Source organism: Sceloporus occidentalis, unplaced genomic scaffold (assembly GCF_023333645.1).
Source record: "Sceloporus occidentalis isolate IW3139 unplaced genomic scaffold, rSceOcc1.0.p SCAF_61, whole genome shotgun sequence".
NCBI lineage: Eukaryota > Metazoa > Chordata > Lepidosauria > Squamata > Phrynosomatidae > Sceloporus > Sceloporus occidentalis.
In genome coordinates, this window is record NW_028317041.1 from 2,179,682 (window position 1) to 2,194,645 (window position 14,964).

Consider the following 14,964-nt stretch of genomic DNA (forward strand, 5'->3'; position numbering starts at 1 on the left):
ATATTGGCATATATGGCATATAAATATATGTAGCTTGGCTTCCATATACATATATAGGTAAAACATATATGGAGTAGGCATATTTTGTTTGAGACCCGCTGAGCTCTGCAAAAGGGGCCAGTAGGCTAAATTGAAAGATGTTTATAAAATAATGCTTATAGTACGGTACTTTAACATGGAGTAACATTAGCAGGGTTGTTGTTTTGTTCCCAACTTCCTTGTAAAACAGTCCATACCCTTAAAACCAAATATCTTACCTACTGTTTTTTCAATAAAGGGGGAATGGTGGCCTCAACTATTTATTATTGAGGGCCAACACTACCAGGTTTCTCCAGTGCAAAGCGCTGAGCTTGCCTCGCATAATTGAATAATTCAATTACATTGGCTCTTGATAATGTACAGTGAAGCCAGGGAGCTGCAGCTTCCCCTCTTGAGAATAAAGTCCAGATGAAGAATATCATGCAAACCACAAGACTGGCTTTAAAAAAGAAATGCACCCATTGCTATGGGTCAGTAGTAGTGTGCCACCATTCATGTTTCATGGACGATATATAAACATCTTAATAATGAGTTTGGTATAACCTTACTATACAATACATAGAATACGTAGGGGTTTTGGTCATACATAAAGCCTAGGTCCTCAGAAGCTGAAACTCAATTCCTCAAATGTCTAGCAACCACTACTCAAAATCCTGAGTATAAACACACAAACAGCTGTTTCTAGCAAGTACCGTATTTATACTTCTCAAGAAGCAGAGAAGAGGTTGCGAGGAATTCCCCCCTCCCTTCCTGGCTGTGTAAAATCAGACACAGATTAAAAAATTACTAACAAATAATATTCAATAGTATGTGTGACAGAATGAGCTGTCATACAGGGCCCAAGGTACTCAGAGATGGCTCCAGCCTGGCTGCCAAACAGGCAGGAACTCCATTGTTAAACTAATCCCATTAACAGGATGGCTACCAGGGGGATATTCAGTAGCTAAAGGGGATTAAAGGTTGGGTTGTCTACCTGTTTATCAATGTTGATTTATGTTAATGAAGTTCTGTGGCTATATAGTCTATGTTTTACAACAATAAACTGTTCATTCCTGCTGTAGTCAGTTCAAGGTAGTTGTGTCTACTTATTGGGTGCACATAGCAAGGTTCCAAGGTGCGCATGCTGACTGGTGCTGGAAGTGATTCCTGGGACAACAGGAGGATACATGTGGGTGATCTCTGGGAGTTACTACAGCTCTCTTGGTGAACCCGTTACATTGGTGGCAAGTGGCGGGATTGCGTCCTAGTCTGAGGGACACTTCCTTTGCACCGGGATCTATCTCCAGGAAAGAGAATGGAAGTCAGCTATGCAGAGCTGATCCAGAGGAATTGTACCTGCCTGAAGCTCTGGAGGGATGTTCTCCACTTGGAAATTAAGTACAAGGGGAAAAGCCTCCCAATCTTTGAGGAAAGGTTTTCGCTCCAGCGGAAGTTGCGGATGCCGTTCTTGGGGAAGCAGCCCAAAGAGGAATGGGTGACTGAGCTGGAGGTGCTGGTCCAGACAGAGCTGAGGTTGGATGATGGATATCGGGCTCTGCGGTGGTACGCAGCACAGCTGTGCCTGGGGCTGGAGGAAAAAGGTCCTACAGAGGTCTATGGCTTCGGCGGCCCGGGATTATTATTGGAAATTATAGAAAAGGATCCCGACTTCGGTAGTGCATCGGAGTGTCGGGAGGAAGACGTCCAGGAGCGAAGGGAGGAGGATATCCCATACGTGCCTGAGCTGTGGGCTGACCTGGAACAGGCATAACAAGAGTTGTTTGACCATGTGCAACAGTATGCCCCAGTGACCATGGATTTCATTGATTTTACTGCGTGGTCACCTGAGGATGTTGACCCAGGAGGGGTGGATGGGACTGAGTCACAGGGATACTGGACAGCTAACCCAGATCCGATAGCGGAACTATGTGACTGTACACCACAACCGGATCCAGAGATTGTGGATTTAATTGATTTTACATCTGAGGATGTTGGTCCAGGAGGGCTTGCAATTGACTTCCCAGAGAAAGGAAGAAAGTTTTCTGAGTGTAGTAGATGGCACTGCGGTCTCCACAAGCGCCCACCCAGCAGAAGAGCTGCCATCGGGGAAGAGTATCACTGGCCTCTGCCTGCTCCTTTCCCTGTTTCCCGAGCCTGACCACAGCAACCTTGTAGGGTCCAGTCAGGCAGCCCCTGAGACTGTGGTAGTTGATGGGACTGCGGTCTCCACACCTGGGTCCCCAGAATGTTGGGCAGTTGGCCCAGATCCACACTCCCCAGCAGAAGCGCTGGCAACAGGGCAGAGTGCTGCTGTTCTCTGCCCACCCCTCCCCCTTGTTCCTGAGTCTGACCATGACGCTCCCGCAGTGCCCGCTCAGACCACCGCAGCCGAAATACTGGCAACAGGAGAGAGGCAGGACGGCCCCTCTCTACCAGCACCGGAGGTGCCCGCAAATCCTATAGAAGAGCTTTCTCCTGGTCAGAGTGCAGCTGGCCTCTGCACTCCCTCATCAGACGTCCCTCCACTAGAGGATGGTACAAAACCAGCACTGGGGGACACGTACCCCATACAGGTGGATGAGACTGTCGTTGCCACCTGTGGTCCCCAGAATTGCTGGACAGCTGGCTCGGATGCCCAACCCTGGATTGAAGGGGCCCCCGCCACCCTGTCATCTCCCCAGCGGCTGAGAAGACTCCAGAGAGAAGGTGCAATTGTCAATTCTCTCCAGCGGCAGTTATATTTTTCAGAAGAGGCAGAGGGCAGGCGGGTGAGTACTGCTCTTTTGTTACATTGTTTTGGGGAGTACCAATTTGTGGCTGGCAGTTGTGGTCCAGATATACAGACTGACTTCGGAGTCAAACTGTGTGGGGTCTTATCAGACGTCAGTCTCCCCCAGAAAAAGGAGATATGTGATGGAACTGTCCATCACTGGGGCCCCTGGAGAGGACTGAAAGCAAGCCTGCTACCCGCAGATTATGGACCCTGTCTCCCTGCCCTGGCAAGTGGGACTGTTGTCCTCGTCTGGGACCCGAACTCCCAAGTCTCTAAGTGCACCCCAGGACTGGTTAGTGGGACAGGTGCCTCTTGGCAGCCCCCTGCATCCACAACTCTAGGAGCGACGGAGCTGTGCTGTCCGACTGAACTGGATGCAAACCCGGTTGGGCTCTGGCCCCATTTCAGTCTTCTTTTTAAAAGGGGAGATATGTGACAGAATGAGCTGTCATACAGGGCCCAAGGTATTCAGAGATGGCTCCAGCCTGGCTGCCAAACAGGCAGGAACTCCATTGTTAAACTAATCCCATTAACAGGATGGCTACCAGGGGGATATTCAGTAGCTAAAGGGGATTAAAGGTTGGGTTGTCTACCTGTATATCAATGTTGATTTATGTTAATGAAGTTCTGTGGCTATATCAGTCTATGTCTTACAACAATAAACCGTTCATTCCTGCTGTACTCAGTTCAAGGTAGTTGTGTCTACTTATTGGGTACACATAGCAGGGTTCTAAGGTGCGCATGCTGACTGGTGCTGGAAGTGATTCCTGGGACAACAGGAGGATACATGTGGGTGATCTCTGGGAGTTACTACAGCTCTCTTGGTGAACCCGTTACAGTATGCCTTACAAGGTCAATATTGCCTTAACATTAAAGTATTTTAAAGCAAAATATACATATAGACCAGTGTCTTTATCATGGGGTCTATCATTTTTCTCAAATAAATAAAGCTACAACAGCATTTGCCTCCCATGTCCTTGGATGGCCAGCGCACACGCGTGGTACCCCAGAGCTAGCTTGTCATCCACCGCTAAATATATTTACCCTTATAAAAGCTCAAAATTGGAACACACACATTACTTAGCAATTTGAAAAGTTGTCATGTGGGCATTAATAACCAAGATTTTCTCTTTTTGAGATCTTCTCACCTAGCAGTAAGTCTCAAGCCAATAGGGACCAATGGATTAAATGGATTGCCTCATTGGGTAAATCTGCATCTGATTTAAAATACACGGATGGCAGATAATCCACTTCCACTAGCACAGTATTTTGTTTACACTCCCTCTAAGTCTACAGAGGCTCAGGAACTCTAAAGAATCCACTCTTCATAAGAGTGTTCCTGATATGGATGTAGCTGGTGATATATTTGTTTTAACCTGCCTGTTCTTTACCTATGCCTTCTGTTTCTTGGTTTTGTGCCTTTTCATTTTCAGACGTGTCCTTGCCAGCATCTTAAAGTGTTCAGCTTATTGTGTCTTAAGGAAGGCTCTGGGCCATACCAATACACTCGTCAGAGCAGCAGGTGCAACACTTCTTTTTCAAATGAATGGGTTACATTGATTAATTATTATGCCGATATATTTGTAAATTGCACATGAATTTAAAGTATCAAATTTTATATTAGTATATTATATAATTTTCAAAGTGTTGTGGATATACACAAATATATGCACATGGAAACATGGTGGGAGGCCGTTCCACTTATCTGATTCCCTCTCAGTAAAGTAAAACATACACATATTTGACTGCAAAAAAAGTGAACGACATGAACCTTAAGACACCGACAAACATGAAGCAGGATGAAGTCACCAACAGGAAAGTTAATAAGCAGAATTACATTGTGGGAACAGACAGAGAAAAAAAACATTGAAACCTATTGCCCCAGGTGAAATGAGGAGGCAGTATTGTGCACCATGTTATTGTTAATCTGCAAGTAAGATAAATATAGTGATTTGCGTGGCGTGGCTACGTTTGGTAGCATTCTTTAGATTGCAAGCCCATGCAGAAGTATCATATATGGCAAGCTCATAGGCAGAGTTCTAAGCTCCCGTTGTATTTGTATGTGTTAACCCCTTCGGGACCGGCGTCCTCGTACTGCGTCTTCCCTCGAAGACCGCAGTTTTATTAAAATATTTTAATTCCGTGCTCGTGATTCGCTTCAAAGCGATCACGTGCACGGAATTGAGGGGGAGTGGCTGCTACGGATCGCTGGGGATACCCAGCGGTCAGAAGCAGCTGCCCCTCGCAATCCCGGCGTTCATAGCGACGCTGGATCGCGCATCATCGATGACGTACCTGGTATGTCCCGGTCTGGCGGTGACGTATGACCAGGAAGTACCAGGTACGTCCCACTCCTGAAGGGGATACTGTACGTTTTTTTTATGTATGTGTTAACCATCTCACTTAAGTTGTACACTGCAGCAGATTTTGTTGGCGCTTAATAAAGCGTAATCAAAGTAAATGAATGTATCAAATTGCTCTACATGCCTAGTGTCCCATTAGTGGGTAGAGACAAAGTATGTTGTATAAGAATTTTAAAGAATAACCAGAATGAGGAATCTGCACACTCCAAGGGAACCCATGTGCTTAACTGTGCCAGGAAGGGCCAGCTCCCCAGTAAATCCAGAAGGTATAAGAATTTTAGGCATGGTATTTTTTATTTTAAAGTCTTACTCAGATAGCAAGGAAACCTTACATTAGTGGGTCAACCAAGTTACCCATCATATGGATATTGATGTATTCTTTAAACGTCCATGGTGTCTCTTTTGCAAATGCATGGGAGGTTCTGCCTCCAGCTAATTGCAGAGCAGGAGATGCGTTTTATTTAATTTTTCTTCATTTAATATGCATTCTTCTTTAGAGGGGCTGTCGGGAACAGCCTAAATAAAAGATGGTATATCCACATGTCTATCTCCTCCCACACTCCCTAAAACACAACTTTTCCACACTAACGGTTAGGGAGTGATTCTCTTATAAAGCGCTTGGAGTTACACAACTTAAATTGCAGTGATTCAGAAGAACTAAGATTTGGTGGCATATCCCTATTACCAATAAGTATCCACAAATTTCCACGAGTAAGCAAAAACAGATTTTCTTACAAAGGTACCAGATTATGATGTCACATCCGGGTATCCAAGAGAACATACTGTATATGTACCTTGGAGACCCTGCTGGCCTCCAGGCAATGGGTCTGCAGATGGACCCCATGTTCCCAGTAGTTATGTCAGGGTATGTTAAACCAAGTAAGAGATGTTTATAAGCCTAGCTCTGACGTCTTAGCCATTCCTGCACAACCCTAGCAGGTTGGAAGCAAAGTGCCTTACTCAAACAATTCAAAGACAGACCAACCACATGCACAAAGACAAATGTATATTTACCAATCAGGAGGGGAAGGGTAATAATCCACCCAATGGAAAAATAATGTCTATTATACTAAAACTATAATACATAATGTGGAATTGTTAAGACATATACACAGGATTCTTTATAGAAATGTGTAGAAGGTTTAAACTCTTCCAGGCAGCATCAGAGAATAGTAGAATTGTCTATATGTTTGCTAGGAGCAGGATGTGGTTTGTGAGCTGTGACAACGTAATCCAAAAAAAGGTTGGTGTTTTTTTTTTTCTTCTTTTCTTTAGAAAGCTTAGAATTCTAGATCAGTTGTGGTGTAACTGAGGTTTAGTAATGGCACAGACACAAATTGCCCGACATGCTGTTCAACAGGTTTATTTTAAATGAGAGACACATTGAACACGTGAGATTGTGGGCATTTCTCGTACTTTTTGTATGATGTATCACTTTCTCTGATGTTACTCCAATTTACTCATCTACCTAGGGCCCTGAGAAGCTTTAATTTTTAAAGCGAAAACAAATCTCCAATGAAGATTCATATTTGACTTGCTTTGATTTTACTGTTTCCCAGCTTTTAAATTGGTTAAAAATAAGCAGCTACCCGTGCGGATGACATGGCAACCCATGCAATCAGCACACTATGTCACTGCGGTGCCACAGGGGCATGAATCACCTTCCCTTCTGGTTCCCTTTATGTAATCCCAGACAGACTCAATGCTGTTGAGATCAGGTCTCTGTTGGGCCCATTCCATCACTTCCAGGACTCCTAATGGCTTTGGCTGTATGTTTGGGGTTCTTGTCACGTTGCAGAGTATATTTGGGGCCAGACCCCTCCCTGATGGTATTACATGACAGATAAGGATCTGCCCGAGACGAGCATTACCACCTTCCTTGCCGGAAATGCAACCCCAAACCTGCAAGGAACCTCCACCATGCTTCACTATTGCCTACAAATACTTCTTGTACCGCTCTGCAGGCCTCCTGGGAACAAACTGCCTTCTGCTACCGACAAATATTTAAAGTCCAAAGCACTTGCTGCCATTTTTCTGCGCCCCAGTTTCTGTAAATAGTTGAGTGACTTGGCCATATTTCCACATCAGATGTATGGCTTTTTGGCCGCAAGTTTTCCATGAAGACCACTTCTGGCCAGACTTCTCCTGACAGGAAAAGGGGACCACTACATTCCACTACACTGAAACTGAGCCAGGGAAAACCTGCATTACAAGATTTGGTAACAATTTGGAAATGTAAGGTCAATAGTTAGAATACCCCAGATGTACCATAAACCAAATATTACAAAATATCTTAAAGAGTGGATATGCTGCCACTGTCCTCCCCCTGAGATATGCTGCCATTCTCCCCCCCCCTCGAGATATGCTGCCACACTCAGCGGAAGTGCCGGCACCGGAAGTTGTACACGCGTATTGCGTAGATGTCCCCCGCCGGCCCCGCAAGACACCCGGGAGTCTGCTCTGGTAAGTCTTGGGGGCAGAGGTAAAATGCATCGTGCGGACCTTCACCGGCTGCGGCGATGCGCGTAAACAACCTCCGCAGCCGGCACGTCTGCACGATGTGCCGGCTGCGGAGGTTGTTTACGCGCGCATCGCTGCAGCCGGTGAACGTCTGCGCGATGCGCTTAGACAACCTCCCTTGCCGGCGCTCCCCCCATGGAAAGTGCCGGCAGGGGTGGCTGACTGAGCGTATCAGAGAGTAGGATGCAGGTCCCCTGCACCGCTGCGGGGGATCTGTATCCTAACCATGCTGCCGGCCCGGCACCCGGAACTGCATGTCCCGGGCGTCGGGCGCTAGTCCCCGAATATAGGCCGCACCCCCACTTTAAAGACTTAAAGTGTGTGGGGGGGGGGAGTGCGGCCTATATTCGGGCCAATACGGTATTTATACTATTTATGGATACACACAATTATATTTTGTTATCTTAAATATCATTTAAGAACACAAAGGTTATACAAAAAAAAATACACATACATTCCATTCATTTTCCAATGGAATGGGTAATTTAATAAAGTGATATAGGGTGCTGCCCAAACAAAAGCTTATTCTTTATAAGGGGTATAGATTAGTGTTCCCGGGGGGAATTATACTTTTTGACTGGAAATCAGAACAATATTGGGAGTTATGAACACAAGTAGACTCTGTTGTGAGGATGTGTCACTATAGCAACGAACTGAATGTTCCTGTAGATTGCACCTTTCCAGTTGTTTCTATGCAGGGATGTTACTGGGGCCCTTACAATGACCCCACCAGACGTGAACTATGGTTCAATAGAGTTATCACTTCAACACTCCAAATTCCTTCAATAAAACTTCCATGGTGTTTTACCATCTTTAACAACGGTGAGCAAATCTTCCTTATGTGTAATTATTTAACCTATTTAATGCCCGTGTGCATCAAACATTAACATTCTGCTGTTTTGACTGTTTATGATTACCATGAGCTATTATAAGTGAATGGCCGTGAGAACTGTAGTCAGGGCATATATTACAAGCTAGGCCAGGGGCGTCCAACATGCGGTCCGCGTGAGATCGGCAGCCAGGATCACAAGAGCCCTGCTGCTTACTTGTGGGAGGGTCTAGTCTCTGCTCCAGTCCTGCCTCCTCTGTGGGGAGAACAAGGGAGGCCGCGCCCCCTGCTGAAGTCTGTGAGCGGCATCGAGAGCTGTAGAGCAGGTAAGGGGGTGGGGTAGGTTGTGTGAAGGAGTATGTCTGATTGAGGGAATGATTCTGTGAATGAATTAATTTGTGTGTGTGATAGCATGGATGTGTAAGAGCTGGAACCTAGGCATGATGGGACTGTGATTGCTGTTAGCAATCACACTCCTATCATGCCAAGTCAGCCAGTACATGCTGAAACCTGGCCAGCTGCCCCCCTTGTGTAGTGATGCTGCCAGCAGTATGGGGTCTGCACTTACAGCCACCCTGTACCAGCATGTACTGGCTGACTTGGCATGATAGGAGTGTGATTGCTAACAGCAATCACAGTCCCATAATGCCTAGGTTCCAGCATTTACTGGATGGATGTGTAAGTGATGGAACCTAGGCATGATGGGACTGTGACTACTGTTAGCAATCACACTCCTATCATGCCAAGTCATATTGCTAATTTTGTCCAATTGTGTGTTACCTACTTTTATTAAACATGTGAGTTTTTATTATTATTTTTAAAGGTGGGGGTCATTTTCGGTTTTGGCTAAGTGAACCCTGAATGTTTTGGTCCAGAATTTTCATTTTAGTTCATCCCTAGAATAAATCTAGGGAATCCTGAATTTGTAGTCGCAAAACTTTCAAGGCCCAGAAATCAGTGAGAGGAAGAGTAAAGGTTTTGTGTCATTTTACTTTATTTTAATCTGCATATTTTATTAAAGGCCATATTTTTTGTCACAGTGAAAAATGAGTGCGGCCCGCGCACGTATACAATTCTGATGAAGTGGCCCACTGCAGAAAAAACCTGGACACCCCTGGATTATGCCCTTTGTACATGCGCCCCTTTTTCTTTGATTTTTTTACAGATATGATTCAATATGTAAATTTGTTGAATTAGTTGAAAAAAAATTGTTGGGTAAAAATCATGTTTTTTGGGGGGGGGTGAGGGGGCCCTTAACAGATTCTCGCACCCGGGCCCTGAGGCGTCTAGTTACGCCCCTGATAGAACTATTTTATTTTTACTTATCCAGAATCCTGAATTTGTAGGCCCAGAAATCCCAGAAATCAGTGAGAGGAAAAGTAAAAGTTTTGTGTCATTTATAGGGCTGCAACTAACGATTATTTTAATAATCGATTAGTTAGCCGATTATTTTTTCGATTAATTGGATAAAAAAAAACAATATGCTAATTTTTCGTTTATTTAAAATAATTTAATGAACTGGATGTTAAAAAACAACTTAAAATTTACATTAACATTCTTATTTTGTTATGATGTAATAAAAAACAATATTTTCAAAGTACAAGAACCCAAACACAATATTTATGAAACAAAATAACCCCAAACATTCTGAAAAGAGGTGGACTATTACTGTTCAAGAAACTTTGCCCCAGCCCTGGCACTTTGCACCCAGCACTTTGCACTGTGCCCCTGCACCCAGTCTCCAACTCTGCCCTGCACCCAGCCCTGCCCCCACATTCTGCCCTGCCCCCACACTCACACCCTGCCCTGCATCCCCACCCCCACTCTGCCCTGCACCCACACTCACACCCTGCATCCCCACTCAGCCCTGCACCCACACTCACACCCTGCATCCCCACCCTGCCCTGCACTCAGTCTCCTACCCTGGCCTGCCCCACCACCTCCACTCTGCCCTGCACCCACACTCACACCCTGCATCCCCTGAAACCCCACCCCCACCCCGCCGTGGACTCCCACCCCCGCGAACCGCTCTGTGCGAATGGAGCCACTCGCACAGAGCGAATCGCATAGAGCGAATCGCACATAGACATGAAGAATACCGTATTTGCTCGATTATAAGACGAGGTTTTTTTCAGAGCAAATGCTCTGAAAAATACCCCTCGTCTTCTAATCGGGGTCGTCTTCTAATCAGACCTCAAATAGAGGTCTGATTATGAGACTAAGATCCAGATCCCCCGCACCGCTGCAGGGGACCTGGATCCTCCTGTCTCCCCCCACTTAACACCCCCCCACACACACTTACCGGTGCTTCCTGCTGTATTGCCGGGGCAGCGGGTTGACGTCTACGCGATCCGCGTAGACAACGTCCGCTGCAGCCGGAAGGAGGTGTGGCTAGCAGCGGGGGTTGTCTGCGTCCGTCGCGGATACCTTCCCCGACTGTCAGAAATCAGAGTTCCCCGCACAGGTTGCGGCTGCAGCGGAAGGAGACGTCAACCCGCTGCCCCGGCAATACAGCAGGAATTTGGAAGCACCGGTAAGTGTGTGTGCGTGTGTGTGTGTTAAATGGGGGACATAGGGCATTTCTGGAATGCCTTATACCCCTATATGCCACTCTGGCACTTAGGGGGTTAAAAGGCATATTATGGGGCAGAGTGGCATATAGGGAGTTATAAGGCATTTCAGGAAGCAGAGTGGCGTTAAGGGGGCATTTAATAGAGCACTCTGCCTCCTGAAATGCCTTATAGAGTGCTCTATACAATGCCTTTTAACTCCCTTAATGCCACTGCCTCCTGGAATGCCTTATACCTCCCTATATGCCACTCTGCCCCATAATATGCATTTTAACCCCCTAAATGCCAGAATGGGATATAGGGGTATAAGGCATTTCTGGAGGCAGAGTGGCACATAGGGGGTCAAAAGGCATACCATGGGGCACAGTGGCATATAGAGGGTTAAAAGGCATATCATGGGCCACAGTGCCATATTGGTGTGGCAAGCCTGGGGGCAGATGTGCGTAACTGGGGGACAGGTTGGAAAATACAAGGAAATAAAAACAAAAAAAATATTTTTCTCAATCATAGCTTTTATTTAAAAAAATAGTTTACATGAATTAACATTTACTGGTAAAACTTTTTTCCTTTAGGGTCGTCTTATATTCAGGCTTTTTCTTTTTTTCCTAAGTTAATATTCAGATTTTGGGGGGGGTCGTCTTATAATCAGGGTCGTCTTATAATCGAGCAAATACGGTACTTACCTCCGGAACGCGTCACATCCGTCACGTAGTTGAAAGAAGGCGGAGACTGCAGAGTGTGTAGCAGAAGCGGGGAACGCTCGCGGAGGTAAGTAAAAGGAGCCGAGTGCTCCAACAACGAATCGATCACTTGATTAATCGATAACGGAAATCGTCGACAACGATTTCCGTTATCGATTATTATCGATTTTATCGATTCGTTGTTTCAGCCCTAGTCATTTACTTTATTTTAATCTGTATATCTTATTAAAGGCCATATTTTCTCTAAGTGAAAAATGAGTGCGGCCCTCGCACGTATACAATTCTGATGAAGTGGCCCACTGCAGAAAAAACTTGGACACCCCTGGGCTAGGCTTTGTTGGGGGAGCAACAGGGGGCCACTTCAGATAGGCTTCAAAAACGTTTGGAAGGGGCATTCCAGCCACCATATGCACTTACCCCAGCTTTTGCATCTTTTTTTCCAGTAAACAAATGGTAAGGGACTGCACAGGGATACCATTTAAATGTTTTAATATTTAAATAGTTTAGTATCACTTATTGCAGCATAAAATGTCTCGGTTCACCTTTTTTTGCTGCTGTGGTTTTGGAATGGAGAATGGTGAGATTGCAGTTCTTATCTTCTGAGCCAAAACCAACACATCTTAATTCAAATTCACTTTATGTCAAGTTGTGAACAACAACAGATTGATAACACAACTGCTACAACCTGATCGTACTAAAGATAAATGACTCTGCTGAGCTGTGTTAGTCGGATAATGATTCATATGTACAAATCCCCAGACTGCCTATAATTGGTGATTTTTCATTGCCTACCATTTTATTTCTGTACGTGGCATATTTATATTGGAAATAAGGTACCCAGCAATGTGTGCTGTTTTTGTTTGAAGTTTTGCACAGGGGGCCTTTGGTTTTTTTCTGAGCTCACATGAGGTGATGCCAGAGAATCGTCACAAATAAACACACGCTTTCCTATGGTCGTGGCAATACGTGGCTCGCGTAAGGATATAGGATGCCATTTGCAGCATAAATACTTACGCTGCCTGCTGCATCACAATCAGCGCTGTGTTCCAAGAGACGTAGATCATGGATATGTGAATACTCACATGGAACCAACTGATCATTTTACCATGTATGAGACACTTTGCTACAGATATTACATACAAACCTAAGTGCATGAGACTAAAAGTCACATAAACATATGAAATACAATCGTCACTACTTTCAATATATTTTAAGCGAATCCATCATTTCATGGAGATAAGCAGTACCCACTTAACAACACCACTTGAATAACACAATGCAGCGTGCCATCTGAGGTTATTGCGAGGTCCCGGAGATGTTCATTAAAAAGGATGATATCCAGAACCACAAATAATGTGTTGAAGTAAACAAGGCATATACATAGGAATAACATAACATATCACACAGAAATAAATCATACTCGCATTAAATATTTATATTGAATCAACCATTGATTAGAAATAAGAAAAGAAAAAAAAAACAAAAAACCACAGAGCAGTCCAATAATTTATTAATTCTGAAAATATACGTATTGAAGTGTACATTTCTTTTGCTTGCTGGTTTACAAAGTGCCATGGTTGTCAGCAGGACTTCCATCAACGCCCTGCACCAAAGTCACAACCTGCTGAAGGTACCATCCTATGTAACCATGGCGTCCAAGAAAATTATACTCTTACATCACCGATGCAATGACAGCAAGCCCTACATTAATAGTGTAATTTCATATAGAACAGCGGCTGTAACGAGGCATGGATGAAATCAACATTATCAGATTCTCCCAATGTTATCCCACCAAGAGTGTCTGCAGTTCTTCAGTCTGTAGGCTGTACAGTGGGTTCAGTATATAACACATCGATTATTATTATTATTCTTGCAGGTCTCTCCCACCAAAGATGTTTTTCTTAAATCTAGACACGGGGTTATATTGTATTTTGCAGCACATACACTGCTATCTCAGTTCAAAAGGAAGAACATCGGGACTTTTATCCAGGTGTAGCGCGGTCTTACTAGAGGCAAAGACCTGACCCCTGGGAACAGACCTCTAGCTTTCCTTTTCATGGTGTACAAGTTACAAAAGGAAGACTCGTTGGAATTCTGCTAGCCGCTGTCTATAAAGCAAGCCTTTTTTCACAAGCACAAAATGCAGATCTATATATTGTATTTATCGTAATCCTCTAGACTGTAAACTTGGAGCTGTTAGTGCCAGGTTGCCTTAGTCTGTCGCTTGTAGTTTTGTCATACCCTTTGAATGTACCATAAGAAGGAAATTGTTGGCGCTGTATAAATAAATATTCTAACACAGGACCATACGCCAGTGATGACACCTCTTTTTGGAAACATTGTACAGCACTACGGAATATGATGGCGCTATATGAAACAATAAATAGTAAAATCCATGCTAAGTCATATCACAGCACATTGTACTTATTGTATTATATATAATGTTCCCGTGTTACCAATTCACATAAGAAACGCCAGCAGTTATTTCCAATATAATCTAACTCTGGAGTTCACACCCTAAATGTAACATTACGAAAGGGAAGTGTTAATGACGTCATGGTGAGAAGGGTTATTTAACTCCCTGGCTGTGAGTGTCGGTGGTGTGTCTGTTTACACACTAGAGTCGTGTAGCAGAGTTGCAGGATCACACACTTACTTTTTGTAGCAGCAATGAGGTTCTTCCCATCCTTTAAAAGCTCCTTAAGAAACTTGTTGGTTCGGTCCAGCTCCGACTCGTGCGAGCGGATCCTCTCCCTCAGCCAGGGGCTGTCCAGGTAGCAGTCGCTGAACTCCAAGGGCTGCAGCCCCATGATTCCAGCTCACCAGTCCCGGCTCAGATCCTCCGTGCCCTGCAAATCCCTTAATAGGCAACCGAGACACAAGCACATAAATAGGCAGACAGGCGACACGGCCAGCCGCAGGTCACCTGGCTCCGGAATGCTGCCGCACAGCACCGATCCACTACTTAACAACAGACAGCCACCATGAGGAGTAACAATTCAAAAAAAAAAAAAGAGACTGCTAGGTTTCATTGACACTCTTGTGCCAAGACGCTGAGCTCCTTCCAGCCTCAGGCAGATAACTCATTCCATCCCATCAGCCTCAGCACACATTCCTACACACTGACCCCGCTCATGTCCCCGCCCCTAGCCTGTAAGCTAGTGCTTTCTGCCAACGCTTCCCCACCTAT

General features: G+C 44.9%; 1 protein-coding gene across 1 annotated transcript in view; it reads right to left on the bottom strand.

Annotated features, from left to right (window-relative positions):
- Window positions 1–14,584, bottom strand: part of LOC149287399 (rho GTPase-activating protein 10-like) — a 106,768-nt gene extending 92,184 nt beyond the window's left edge. Inside the window, exon 1 of the mRNA XM_089492873.1 lies at window positions 14,431–14,584. Within this exon, the coding sequence (XP_089348999.1) occupies window positions 14,431–14,584 (154 nt within the window). The remainder of the gene's footprint in view (window positions 1–14,430) is intronic.
- Window positions 14,585–14,964: the final 380 nt, after the last annotated feature.